Source organism: Vidua chalybeata, chromosome 20 (genome assembly GCF_026979565.1).
Source record: "Vidua chalybeata isolate OUT-0048 chromosome 20, bVidCha1 merged haplotype, whole genome shotgun sequence".
Lineage (NCBI taxonomy): Eukaryota > Metazoa > Chordata > Aves > Passeriformes > Viduidae > Vidua > Vidua chalybeata.
In genome coordinates, this window is record NC_071549.1 from 5,043,669 (window position 1) to 5,057,733 (window position 14,065).

Genomic DNA, 14,065 nt, shown 5'->3' on the forward strand with positions numbered 1-14,065 from the left:
GGAGTTGTTATGAAAAGGAGAAATAGAAAATAATTTCTTTTTTCTGCCTTCCACAGTATATTGAAATCCATGGAGTTTGCACCATCTGAAAGCTCTGGTGCACAGGTATTGAACTTACTTCTGTTTTCTTACTTATTCAACAGCTCAGTTGGTTAACAAAAATTTTGTCTTGCAATTCCTTGTTGTTGACATTGACAGTTTCCTGTTGATGTTGAGGCTTCTCGGTCCATCCTTGTTTTTCCTGATGTTTTCTTATGTAAAAAGCTGAACTGGACTTTTTTTTCTTTTTTTTGGTCTGTTAATTTCATTTAAATGGTCAAGGACAAAGTGACATTTCAGCTGTGCTGGAGTGGGTAAACCAGAATGTTGTGAAGTTGAGTAATTTAAAGATACTGGAGTTGGTGTAGGGGCAGCACACTGTGCAAGGACTTCAGCATTTTAAAGTATTTGTTAGCCTTGAAAATTTCTTTTCACAAAAGAAAACAAACCTTGGAGTACTGAGAAAGCTCTGCTGTTCCAGCAAATTAATCTTACTTCAGTTTAAAGGTTATGAATTAAATTCCTTTTTCTGAAATCCAGACTGAATGTCGATATCCTCGGATTAATTTTCAATGGGTTTTTTAATGGTCAAAGGTTAGATATTTAGGGGAGAGTAAATAGCAGGTTTCTCTGACTGATGTTATTTTGAACAAACTGTTTCTGCTGAAATGCAGCATGTCAAGGAAATGCTTAGCTTGGGTCAGTTGACCTAGAAGGGATAATATAATCTTAACTCCTGTTTTAATCAGATTAAAAGGAGTCTATAGCTTTTAAACTGAAAGTGTGCCAGGACAATTTAAAAATAAGTGGGATTAAGAAAATGTTCCATTGCACATCTCAAAATAATGCAGAATTGATGAATGATTTACAGTGAAAATTAAACAGTGAATCTCTTCCATGGCTCCCACCAGAGCCTGGAGTGATTCCTGCCGATCTGTGCCCAGCAAATTCCCTCGCTGCCGTCAGAGACCAGTCAAGCATTTGGTTTTTTTTAATTTTTTTTCCCTCTGAAATCCTTTTTAGTGCCTGAATGAGATTCTCAATGCTTTGAGAAACAAACCTCCCTGTTTGGTTTCCTTTAGGATGCATCCAAGCCGCTGGAGGTGCTGCTGCTGGAGAAGAACCGCTCGCTGCAGTCGGAGAACGCCACGCTGCGCATCACCAACAGCGACCTGAGCGGTAGGTCCACCCAAATTTTGGCTCTTCTGGGTGCCTCTGCTGTCCTGTGATGGGAGGGAGGGCTGAGTGAGAGCTGAGTGTCTGAGCTAATGCATGGCAGGAGGATTAAGAAGCAACAGGAACACTGCGTGACGTTGGATTTCTGTAGTTTTATAGGCTGGATAATGAAGTAAAAGTTAGTCTATAAAGGTTAAGGAAGAGGCATTATAGGCTGTACCAGTGTTTGAGGCTGTCTTCTGTTTTGGGAGCAAATCCATCTCTTTCCCCCACACACAGTGTTTTGCAAAATGTTTGCATGTAGATCACAGTCTCCCTGTCTGATACACTTGGATATACCACCAGCAGGTCAGCTCAGGAAAGCAAAATCCTTTCTTTCCAGCGAAGTGTGTTTGCTGTTTGGCTTTCCTGATGTGGGCTTTTATAACTTGTGTGCACATTTTTTAAATGGCAAGTCATGGAATTTCCAGATTCTTGAATGATGGTTTTTGCAGCTGGAAGAAAATTAAAAGTTGCCACTGGCCCTGGGATTACTGAATTCTGAAGCGTTTTATGACTTTTAACTGAGCGATCTTGGTGCATCCACCTAATGGTTATTCCTTTATTCAAATTGGTTTGTTCCAAAAATGTAAATGTTTGCTGCATTTGGGTTCAGTCAGGTCCAATGAGTCATATCTTGAATGAGAGACAACAGAGAGACTTACTGTCTGTAACTGCATTTATTTAACTGTACCACTGCACTTCATGTAACTGTTCTAGTGTTAATGTCTGTAAGGGGGATTCTCCAGGCTGCAACATACAAGAAAGGTGCAAACATGAAATGCATGTTGTTTGTTTTGGGGGCCTTGTTTGGCTTAAAAATTTTCAATCATGGAAAAAAAAATTAAAAATAAAAATTAAAAAAAAATAAAAATAACCCAACAAATGAAAACAAACGAAAAACAAACAAAACCAAAACTCCCACCACCACTCCATTGGCCCGTGTCAATCTGCACTTTTTCCCTTTGCGGGGCAAACTTTGCATTTTTTTATCTTGGTTTTTCCCTCTTTGACCCCCCATAATGCATTATGTTTGACCTTCCTTGTAGGGTCAGCCAGGAGAAAAGGGAAAGACCAGCCTGAGAGTCAGCGTCCTGCAACCTTGCCGGCCTCCCCTCCTTCCCAGTTGCTCCGCAACGTGGGGGAGCAGGCTTCCAATACTAATGGTACACACCAGTTCTCACCAACGGGTTTAAGTCAAGACTTTTTCAGCTCATCCCTGGCGAGCCCCAGCTTACCCCTGGCCTCCACAGGAAAATTTGCACTAAACTCTCTCCTCCAGCGACAGCTAATGCAGTCCTTCTACTCCAAGGCAATGCAGGAAGCAGGAAGCACAAGCATGATTTTTCCAACAGGTCCATACAGCACAAACTCCATATCTTCCCAAAGTCCATTACAACAAAGCCCGGATGTAAATGGCATGGCCCCATCTCCCAGCCAGTCAGAAAGTGCTGGGAGCATCTCCGAAGGCGAGGAGATAGACACGGCCGAAATTGCACGTCAGGTGAAAGAGCAGTTGATCAAGCACAATATTGGACAGCGGATATTTGGACATTATGTGTTGGGACTGTCACAAGGGTCTGTGAGTGAGATCCTGGCCCGGCCAAAGCCATGGAATAAACTGACTGTGAGAGGCAAGGAGCCATTTCATAAGATGAAGCAGTTCCTGTCGGACGAGCAGAACATCCTGGCTCTTCGCAGCATCCAGGGCAGACAAAGAGGTAAGAGCTCCCCAGCCCCCGGCTCCTCTTAGTTCCAAACATTCCAAACCAGGAGCTTCTCCATGCTGGGCTGTTTGTGCACTGCTGCTGCTGCTCTCACCCAGGTCAGGTGCCAGGTGCAGCAAGTTCAGCTCTCCAGCCCTGCTTTGCAGCACTCAGGCAGGTTCGTATCTGTGCTTATGCTTTTTTTAGCCACTGGTTGGTGCCTGTCAGCAGGAGCGAGCAGCAGGGACACTCACAGCCCTCACTTCCCAAACATGGAGCAAAAAGGGTCAGCAGCTACTCGGGCTGTCAGCCCTCAGAAATACTTGGGGGATTTTTATTTGAGGTTATTTACTGAGACCAGGCTTTTGTTGTGTCTTGTGTGATTATGTTTTTTCCCCAAAGTGTTCTGACAAAATAGGGTAGGTGATGCATGAGATGAGTAATTAAAACACAATCCCAGTTTAAAGCAGCTTTGCATATTTAAGGCAGCGATTTTAAGAAGTAACATGGATTTCATTGTGATTCATCTTAAGGCTGAGATTTACATTTCGAGAAACTGAAAAGTAAGTTGTTTACAGTCAAGAAATATTGGAAAGGACAGGCAGGGTTTTCCTAGATTTTGTTTAATTGGAAGCACACACTGTTAGATTTATAATCTGTTCTTCCTTTTGATGATTGTACTTGAGGGGATTATCTGCCCATCTTTAACCTCTTCATTTTTGGTATCTCTAGACATTTATTTATATCTGTCTAATCTCCTTTCCGAACATAGCTGTAATCTTTATTAACAAATCAGCCAGCCTTGCTTCTTCCCAAGTAGCCAGTTCCTCCTGCTCAGGGGCCCAAGGGGCCAGGAGAGCTCAGGGCCAGGCTGCCAGCTCCTCATGTCACACAGCCCGTGATGTCAGAGCAACCATCCCCTGATTGTTTTGTTCTTACCAAACTTGTTTTTCAACAGAGAATCCAGGCCAGAACCTGAACAGACTATTTCAGGAAGTACCGAAACGAAGAAATGGGTCTGAAGGTACGTCACAGGCAGGTGTTTTTCTTTGCAGTCAATCCCTAGGAAGTGGAGTGTGCTTTAGCTGTGTGTTTCCTTAAAACTGTGCAGTTTGATTCTGGCCTGGAATCTGATAGAAAAACAGACAGTAAGTATAAAACAAACCATGGGTTAGATGAACACTTTGCTTTTTCTAATTCTGCTGCTGCTGTACTAACGTAACCCTGTTTGGATAGTTCTTCCACTCCCATCCCCCCTGCATACACAGATAAAGAGAGAGAAGGGATGGAAGTGGCTTTATAAAGTCATCAGATCTATTGAAATGCTCTCTTTGCTATTTTTTATGGTTTTGGAGGGAGAAAGTTGCATAGTTATAACATCAATTGCATACTGCTTCTGCTCCAGGTTTACTTCTTTCTTCTCATGGGGCTTATGCTGACAAATTCCACTTTAATACACTGCTAAATTAGTGTGATGCTTAGATCAGTATTATATATGAAAAAGACAACAAGATAAGTGAACATCAGATCCATAAATTATCACTAAACAGGAAGGCTGCACATTTTTGTTATAGATTAGTTGCAGAATTTTTCTTTAGTGAGACCAGAAAGAAGGAAAAACAAAGGCAGGTACATCAAAAGTCTGTAGTTATTTTGACTCCAGTCACAAATTACCTCAATTGCTTACAAACAATAATCTCATAATGGAAAATGCAGTTAAGTGCAGTAGCACTTAGTTTTCCCTACTTTTCTTCCCCTTAGAGGTTAAAAAACAAAACAAAACAAAAAAAAAAGCAAAACCAAACAACCAAGTAATAGCTCTTAGCTGGAGAGTACTTCAAATGGTATCTGTGTTTAAATGACTCTTTCTCTTAATGTATTAACCTCTAGAAAGTTAAAAATTACTTTTATGTAGTTACTTTTTAATTCTATTTTGGGCTGAATGTATACTCATCCTACTTTGCCTAGCAGCTGATGCCATTTTTAAGTTGAATCCTGGGCTTATTTTTTGGCTTTCTTCCTTTCCCCTCTAGTTCTTTTCCTTTCTGTTTCCTCTTCCCCTCCAAAAAAAAAAAAAAAAACCAAAAAAAAAAAAAAAAAAAAAAAAAAACCCAAAAGAAAAGGAAAAGAATAGATCTATATATGTTATCATAGAAAAGGAATATATGACCACCTAGTTCTTCCTCTGATGTTCTCACTATTCTGGGGCAGCTAGAGACAGGCACAACGAGGATATTTTGCTTTTATTATATTAAGTACTTTTTTTGTGTGCTGTAAATGTTGGTAAAGGTCCTTTGCAAGTTGTCCTCAGGTTGTGCTGGCCATGTATCACATACAGCGTGTCTTTGTGTTACAAAAACAGCCGAATAAGAGTTTCCCTGGTGTCATCAGTTGTGTTTTCCTCCCCAGGTAACATAACCACACGAATCCGAACCGCAGAGTCTGGCTCTGATGAAGCCATCAAATCCATTCTCGAACAAGCCAAAAGGGAGCTGCAAGTACAGAAAACAGGTATGGGCTCATTTTGTCTCTGCCTGCTTTTACTGCAGAATTTAATTAAAACAATTGCCATGAGCTTTCTGGTCAGTTAATTATATTCTTAAAAGCTTCAGTGTAGGTTTGAAGAGTTTTTTGGAGATTTTTATTGTTATTTAGTGGAGTTGTTTCTGTCTCTGAGACATCCCAAGTTAAGGTCGCACGTGTCCCGGCGTGGTGAGGTCTCTGCTATGCCCTGCTCCCTGTGGGATTTCTGAACACCTTTATCCCTGTGATAAAGAGAGCTCTGAGCTCCTGGCTGCCCTCCAGACCTGAAGGAGTCACTGAGGGGAACCTACAGAATCCTTTCTTCTCCCAGTTTGCTCCTTGGAAAGGGAACAGCTCCTGCTTTCTCTTCTCTTCTGTCTCACTCAGGCCCCAGGGACACAACTGCACAGGAGAGGGGCTGGATGGATTTGCTGGGGTGAAGGTCACACTCCAGGCAGCAATTACCAGTCCCAGCACCATGGTACATCCTGTACTCATACAGGCACACTCAGTCCTGACTCTTAGATGACTTTATTTTTGGTTACAGAATGTATTCAGTGAATGAATTGGCAAATCCAAAACACATTCCCTTTCCCAAAAAATTCCTCTTAGCCTGAGATAAGTCTAATTTCTCATTGTATGCTGTTATGTAATTAACATTTCTGTCTTGTCAGTGGCCCTCTCAGATTTAACAGTTCCCAGTACTGCTATTGGGCTGAAGTAGAAATTACTGTGCAATACTTCTGTTTCATTTTTTAAAGTAAATACTGATTTACGGTTCTGGATAGTTGTCTTTCAAATGAAAACTAAGTTAATTTATGCCAGAGGATAAAACACTAGTTAATATATGATCTAAATAATATGACTTTATACAAGAAATTATTACACAGAGAAAAATGTGGGGTTTGTGCAGAAAACTGCAAGAATGTTATTCAGTAGCATGTTTCATCTGGGAGTCTCAGACTTCCTTTCAAATATTAATTTGGCCTCAAAACTCCCTGTGAAACCAGCAGATAAAACAGCAGAGTATCACTGCCTTTTTTTCCTATTCCTTAGCTTTTCATGTATTTTACAGTGTGTGACAGGAAGGAATGTAGGGAGGCAAATTCAGAAATACATTCAAATGAGCTGTAGTATTATTGGAGTGATACACAGCATGTTGGAAATCTTGTTTCACTTTGAGGCCACTCCTTGCAGTGTGGGGTTCCCTGCTCCCACCTGGTGCTTCACTTGCCTGTTCTCTGCAGAGCAGCTTTCAGAGGAACTGGTTTCCAAGCACTGGGGACCTCAGTGGAGACTGAAAAAGAAGCAGATGCCATTGCAAAACCTCTTGGCTCTGCAGAGATAATTCCCCACCCACGTTCCAGTCTCTGCTCATCCCCAGCTGCTGCAGCACAGCCACCCAAATCCTGGTTCCCCACTGGAATGCTGCATTTGGGGGTTATCTCTGCTGAAAGCACCTGTGACTCCATCCTAGAGCTTCAGATAAGGGAGAGGGTGATGGCCAGGTGTCAGCCTGGCTCTGGTAGAGCTGTTTATTTCAGTGGTTGGGACCATGGTACAAGAAAACAGGAAGCAGGAGCATATTTAGTTTGTCAAGTGAAATAATGATGATCATCTCTTCCTAAAGTTCTGCCTTTGTTGTAATTTGTGTGCTGTGTTTTTGAAGTTAAAAGATCTCACCTTATTTATATTGGAATAGTCTGTCCAGGTGAATGCAGCTGTGTTCAGTTCTGAGTGCGTGTTAAATTCATTTGTGGAGAAAAGAGTGAAGTGAAAGGTTAAGTAACTTTGTAAATGCAGCTATAAAATGTTATTGACCACATGGGGGTGGGGGAGGAAGAAGTGAAGGGTTGATTTTCAAAGGCATTTATTTGAAAATTTTTACAATGGTGGAAGGGCAAGTGATCCCAGACTTGTGCAGCTGAGTCTGTGCGTGCAAACATCCAGCACTTTGGCAGCTCTCGAAATTTTCCAGTGAAGAACTTTGGAAATCTTACATTATTTTGAAAAGTGCAAATCTTTGCTTAGTGAAAACTCCTCCCTCCCATGCAGAAATGTATTTCAGCCCCCTTTTTTTTTTTTTTTTTTTCCCCTGTCAGGGAAGTGTTTACAGTAGCACGTGTTGAATATAAAGCATTTTCCTCTGTTGCATTTAGTCTTTTGGTTGTTTTTCATAGCTGAGCCGGCTCAGCCGCCTTCTGCCTCTAGCAGTGGCAATTCTGATGATGCAATTCGATCCATTCTGCAACAAGCCCGACGGGAAATGGAGGCACAGCAGGCTGCCCTTGAACCTGCCTTAAAAACACCACCTCTATCTCAAGCTGACATTTCTATCCTGTCCCCCAAACTAGTGTCTACACCTGCAATGTCTTCGGTTTCCAGCTATTCTCCTTTGGCCATATCCCTGAAGAAACATTCATCTGTCACTGATTCCAGTATCTCTGCATTGCAGAACCTCTCTGGGCTCAAAAAGGAGCCTCAGGAGGCACCTGTTTTAGAGCTTCATGGAATAAGTGATTCTGCCCAGGGTATGTTGAGGCATGTTAAAAATGAGTTGGGACGTGGTGGTGTTTGGAAGGACCATTGGTGGAATACTGTGCAGCATGAGAGAAGAAATGCAGCTCTTCCCGAAGATATAAAAGTTGAGGAAGCCAGTGGTGGAAAAGAAAAGGTCAGCAATCAGACTAGGCCAGATCGTAGCCAGCTCCAAGGACCGTCTTCTTCCGAGTATTGGAAAGAGTGGCCAAACGCGGAATCTCCGTACTCGCAGAGTTCTGAATTGAGCATGACTGGGGCGAGTCGCAGTGAGACACCACAGAATAGCCCCCTCCCTTCATCCCCTATCGTGTCCTTGTCCAAGCCATCCAAACCTTCGGTTCCTCCACTGACACCCGAGCAGTATGAGATTTATATGTACCAGGAGGTGGATACGATAGAGCTAACGCGGCAGGTCAAGGAAAAGCTAGCAAAGAATGGCATCTGCCAAAGGATCTTTGGGGAAAAGGTAAAGAAGTGGTTCTCTCTTGTTTCACCAGTGTTGTGATTGTGCCCTCTGCTCCTTACACAGGTGCAGAGCCAGAGGGGTCCTATGGAAAAATGGTTTTGCTCCGTGTGTGAAGTATTTCAAAACTCACTAAGTATTAGTTTCCCTGTGCGGTAGGAATTGCAAAGGTTTTTATACAGGGATTGGCTTCAGCCACTTGGAATTAGGAATGGGGCCCCGAGTTTAGAAAACTTGAAAGCTGAAGCAAACATTGCTGAGACTCAATATTTCATGCTTAATGTAATGAATTCATGGAATATTTGAGTAATACCATTGCCATGACTGGAGAGTCTTAACTTTGTTATAAGCGAAGATTATGGACACAAGAGCATTTTTCCTTTTTCGTTATTATTTGGAAATGTGCACAAGGGCATTAAAACAAACACATGGAAAATCCCCTAACCCTCCTTAGTCTGAAGTCAAGAATTCCAAGTCATTTCTAATACCTGCTGCTCAGTACCTCAGTGTGCTCTGAGATGTTTTAGAGCAATGTTTGATTACAGATAAGGCTCCCTGAAGTTCTCACGTTGTGAGCCCTAAGCACTGACCACGTGGGATTTTGAGGGTTCCTAACCACCAGAAAACCCCTCCCAGGCTGTAAAAAGTGTTGGACATTTGTTGTTTCTTCTTCCTATAAATAATTGAATCAATATAGGAGTGTAATCGGAGCTGGCATCGCACTATTACCTTCTCACTAAGATGTAAAATGAAAAGTCTGACCTCTTGGGGTCATTAAAGATCCCATGGCAGCTTTCATTAAGTATGATTTTTAACTCTTGTACCTGTGCTGAATACCAGGCAAGTAATTGCATTCTGTCTGTCTGAAATTCTCCCCACTCCCTCCCCTCATTCAGCTGTATTCTTAAATATTTACTTATGCGGAGCAGCCGCTGCTACAGGTGAAAACACACATCGTTATAATTCATCCCCCAAAAATCAACCAAATATAGGCCTAGTCCCAATTATTTTTGTTTGAGAACAAAATACATGCCAGTCATTGCCTGTTTCATCTGCCTGTGTGTGCCTGGACTCAGTGTTTTTCCTGTTAAAACTGATGAAGCTGTTTGACACAAAATATGAAAAGCATGCAAATCCAGGCTGCTGCCACCCAGATCCTGCAGGAAAAACCCACCTTCCTTCAGAAGGCAACACAGCAGGAAGAAAGGCATTTCCATCCGAGTATCCACAGAAAACAGTTTTTATAATTGTCCAATTTTTACAGTTTTTATAATTGTCCATATACAAACAATTTGAGCGATACAATAAAGGAAACCAAAGTGACTTAAATTCCCCCCCGTTTCCAGTGCCAGTGTGTTAACGTGCCATTCTTGGTTGCTTCACTTCAGGTATTGGGGCTGTCCCAAGGAAGTGTCAGTGACATGCTCTCCAGGCCAAAGCCATGGAGCAAATTGACCCAAAAAGGCCGAGAACCATTTATTCGTATGCAGCTCTGGTTGAATGGTGAGCTGGGACAGTGTGTCCTGCCCGCACAAGGGCAGCAACAAGGACAAGGTAATTAAAATTCCACTATGTTGTTTGAGTTGAGGAGGAGGAGATTTTTTTTTTTTCTTTTTCTATTTTCTGTATTTTTTTTTTTTTAAATTTGCAGTAAGCCAGCCTTGCACCAGTGCTGGTCCAGGCATTATGGAAGTGGCACCATCCACCCTGGCAGCCCAGCCAATCCCTAAGGGGACGTGCTGGGAATGTTTATGAACATTTATGTGTAATTGATAAGCAGCAGTTACCAAGTTCCTCATTAGGGTGATACTATCTAGGCGTCAATATGACACACAATCCCAAAAATTTTGGCCAAAGAGCTGGAAAATGTTGTGCGCTGTTTCCTAGGGTTGCACAGGGGATTTGGATTGTTCCAGGGAGAATATCGATTGCTGTCTCAGGAGGTGAGCTGGAAAACTGAGCTTTAAAGGGGGAATGCTGGGTTGCAATGACACTTCTATTGTGGCTGTCTCTTCCCCTAATACCTATTGACACAGAAATGCCAGGCTGGAGCCTGGCCTGGGTCGTACCTTTCTGTGCCATGAGTTAACTGAGCAGCGAGCCCTTGCTGAGATCAGCACTTTGCTATTTGTTGAGCCTTGCTTACTGTTTAGTTTGTGGTTTGGCATCTCCTTTTATTGTTCCCTGATTTTCCTCTCCTCTCTTGTCTAGTCCTTCACTCTGTGACATCATTACAGGATTCCCTACAGCAGGGATGTGCAAGCTCAGGTAATCAGCTGGTTTCAATGATTTGCTCTGAAATAATTCTCTGTGCTTTTGTTGCGTTTGCTTTGATGCTGAGAGGTTTCTCACATTTTGTTGTATCATACAGGAGTCCCTTCAGTTTTTTTATTAATGCAGTTAATTCCTTCTTCTCTCCTTGTTGCTATGGCAGATGTAGGGAGCACACATATTTAGCTGCATATATTAGGTAAAGAGACTCTGTCTGATCTGAGAGATCATTGGCTCTGTAAGGGTATTTTTTTGCCATAGTTCAGCTTATCAATGTGACATGTGACAATGGCTGTAAAACAAGCCCTTGGTTTGTAATGTGATCCACATACTCCAGCTGCCTCACTTGCTGGTAGGTTTTTTTCCACTCTCCTTTGCACAAAATCTGCTTTGTTAATCCAAAGGTGGGGAACAGACCACGTTATGTCTGTTTCAAGCTTCGTTAAATATTCCCAGCTGACCTTTTTTTTTTCTCCTTTCCATTTTCAAAAAATAAAAATAAATAAAAAAGCAGATGCAGCAAAGCTGAGTGTCAGGGCAGTGAGTGGCTGAAGGCTTTAGAGATGGTCACAGGATAGGAGGGAAGCTGGGACAGGAGAGAACAGCTGTGCTCCTGCTGTTAGATACCAAACTCTACCCACACAGCCTCTTACCAAAGAAATGCTTCACTGACGTAAAACACTCCTGTAAAATATCCGTGCCCTGCTCTGTGCTTGCAGCCAGTGCCCTGTGCTGAGAGCTGCTGCATTTCAGGGCACAGACAGGGATGGGTTGTGCTCTTCTTCCACCTTTCTGCTATTCTGAAATACTCTTTTTTTTTTTTCTGCAGCTCTCTGGCTTTACTCTAAATATCCCAACCAAAGTGGTTTTTTTCTCTCTACTGGGGAAACTATTTTGCATTCTAAAAGATTTTACTAGAAGAAAATTCGTGATGATATTCAGTCCACGTTTTTCTTAAGGAGAACAGTTGAAAATAAATACATAAAAGAAAAAAAAATGCCCCCAGTAAAAACAAGCCATGAAAACAAAACCAAAATGAGAGAAAATTATTTGCAATCATAGGGCTATTGTTACTTATAGCCAAGCATTTAGGGAACATGGAAATTTCTTGTGATGGTTCATTAAAAACATGTCATTGAGTACTTTTTTTGTGGCATCAATGCCGTGCAAGAGTGTCACAGTTACAAACGTCTGAGACGGTGTGGAAAATATGAGTAATTAATTGTAGCCATTTTAGGGGGAATTCGAAATCAGAGGAGCTGGGAAATGCTGCATTGTTATTGCTAATCTTCATATTTATGACTAGCTCTAATTATAAAAGATGGAAAGACAAGCCCATAGTATTAAAATCCAACCACCCTCTGGATTCCCGGGGGGACCGCTGGGAGCTGAAAGTGATTTCCTTCAGGAAGTTCAGTTTTGCTGCTGGGATATTTTGTTCCCTCCCACACTCCCAGTGTCGTTTGTCAGTTCCTGCCCTTGAGCTAATATTTTGTGAGGTGACACGTTCCTATCAGCTAATAAAATCATGTTATTGATGATTGTCCTCCTTCATTCCTTAAAGCCGACTTACAAATGAGAAAATGGGCTCATGCCCTTTTCTACCTCCTCTCAGAGGATTAAAAATAGAATTGTTGTACAAAATGTTCTTTTCTTGGTGCCTTTCTCTGTGTGAAGGCATAAGGAAGGTTGTGGCACCAGGCAGAACAAAAGAGCAAAAACCAAGTTATTTGAATGAGGAAGGGTAGTTTGGTAATTTCCTTTTATTAGCAGCTGTTCTGTAATTAAAAATGCAGCAAACAGTTTGGAAAAGGTAATAATAATTATGCATTTGTGAAAGATCCATCACTCCAGGGCAGGGAGAAAAAAAAAAGAGAGAGACAGCTCCAATTTTCGGTCTTCTGAGACGTTTCCCAGGAAAATCAAGGCAGAGAAGGTTGCATACTTGTAATTTTAAAACAGAAATTAATCAGAACAATTTTGAAACAAGGAAAGGTCTGGAGCCTTTTCCATGTAATATAATTGGCTTGGAACTTGTTGAATGCATGAAGGGAAAGAAGTGAAATTAAACCAATACACTCAGTGGCTCCTGAGTGCTTTGCCAAGAAGGTCTTCAGTGTACAGAGTGTCAACATGTATAGTAACGACTCAAACTTTTATTAGCTGGGAGTATTTTCATTACTGTTTGGCTCTATTCTACCAAACTAGCAAGATTTTCTGGATTTCTGACCCAGTTAGTTACACTTCTAGATCATAAGGTTTTGATTAACACCTCATTCATGAAAGTCTTGGCTTTTGTTCACTAATTTTCCATTTTCACGTGTGGACAGATGGGCCCATCCATGTTTCGTATAATGAATGGATAAACATATATATTTTTAATATATTTTTATATATATGTTGAGATAGCAAAGGGAAGCCAGGCTGGGTTTTTTTTTTTTGGAAGCTGTATTCATGGATTTTATAAAAAACAGCCTATACCAAAATGACAGCCAGGTATATACCTGTATTTTCTCCCTCTGAGCTTTCCTCAAGGCTTGGTGATTTTGTGCGAGTTTCAGGGAACATGTTTTACACAAAAATGGTGTCTGTACCCTAGGTGGTCAAAAATAGGATTGCTGTGCCTTTTCTAACATTTTTTCTGTGTATTTCTTTCCACCTAAATGCTCTAATGCCCTTGGGTAAATCTGCCTTTTTAATGATTTATGTGTCAAAAGCATGGACCAAATCACATGGAAAAAAAAAGTTGAATTAGTGTCACCCAACTGCATCAGCATTTTTTCATGATGAATTTGGCCCTTATTTAGTTGCATTACTGCTGATGGGAGCCGGGGTAGGTTTGAACGGTTGCCATGTGCCAGGAGAATGCTCGGATATTTTTCTAAATATTTGTACTGTGCACAGCTTTTATTAGTTGGTTTTATTCTGGGGGTTTGTGCTGCCTATCTATAGGAGATTGAGACAGAGTTTCCTTTTTGGTGCTGTTGGTTCCGTCCGTGGCTGCTCGCAAGAAAGCTGAATTTTTACATCCACTTTTTTCTTTATCCTCTGTGAAGGACATGTACTCTCTATATACTACATTAAAGGCTTGCAAATACTCAGTGGGAAGAAGACGTGCCTTTTTGGTGTGTGTTTCTGTAAGGGTCGTCTTATGACCTAATGTGGAAATCTTCATTTGCCGATACAGCTGCGGGTGATCTCAGGGGATTTTGAATTTCCCTTTTGTTTGTCTTCCTTTCTGGGTATCATCCATCATTCCTAACCTCATGCTGCTTAGCAATAGTAACACTCATGGGAGTTGAAGAAA

The 14,065-nt window shown here is 41.6% G+C and overlaps 1 protein-coding gene across 10 annotated transcripts in view; it reads left to right on the forward strand.

Moving 5' to 3' along the window:
• Nucleotides 1-14,065, forward strand: part of CUX1 (cut like homeobox 1) — a 270,952-nt gene that overhangs the window by 196,900 nt on the left and 59,987 nt on the right. For 4 of the 10 annotated variants that reach the window (XM_053960856.1, XM_053960859.1, XM_053960857.1 and 1 more), the window contains 8 exons: nt 57-105; nt 1,122-1,218; nt 2,304-2,975; nt 3,919-3,984; nt 5,370-5,471; nt 7,664-8,490; nt 9,876-10,041; nt 10,699-10,755. In XM_053960856.1, the coding sequence (XP_053816831.1) occupies nt 57-105; nt 1,122-1,218; nt 2,304-2,975; nt 3,919-3,984; nt 5,370-5,471; nt 7,664-8,490; nt 9,876-10,041; nt 10,699-10,755 (2,036 nt within the window). The remainder of the gene's footprint in view (nt 1-56; nt 106-1,121; nt 1,219-2,303; nt 2,976-3,918; nt 3,985-5,369; nt 5,472-7,663; nt 8,491-9,875; nt 10,042-10,698; nt 10,756-14,065) is intronic. The other 6 variants (XM_053960858.1, XM_053960861.1, XM_053960860.1 and 3 more) reach the window with 5 other exon arrangements.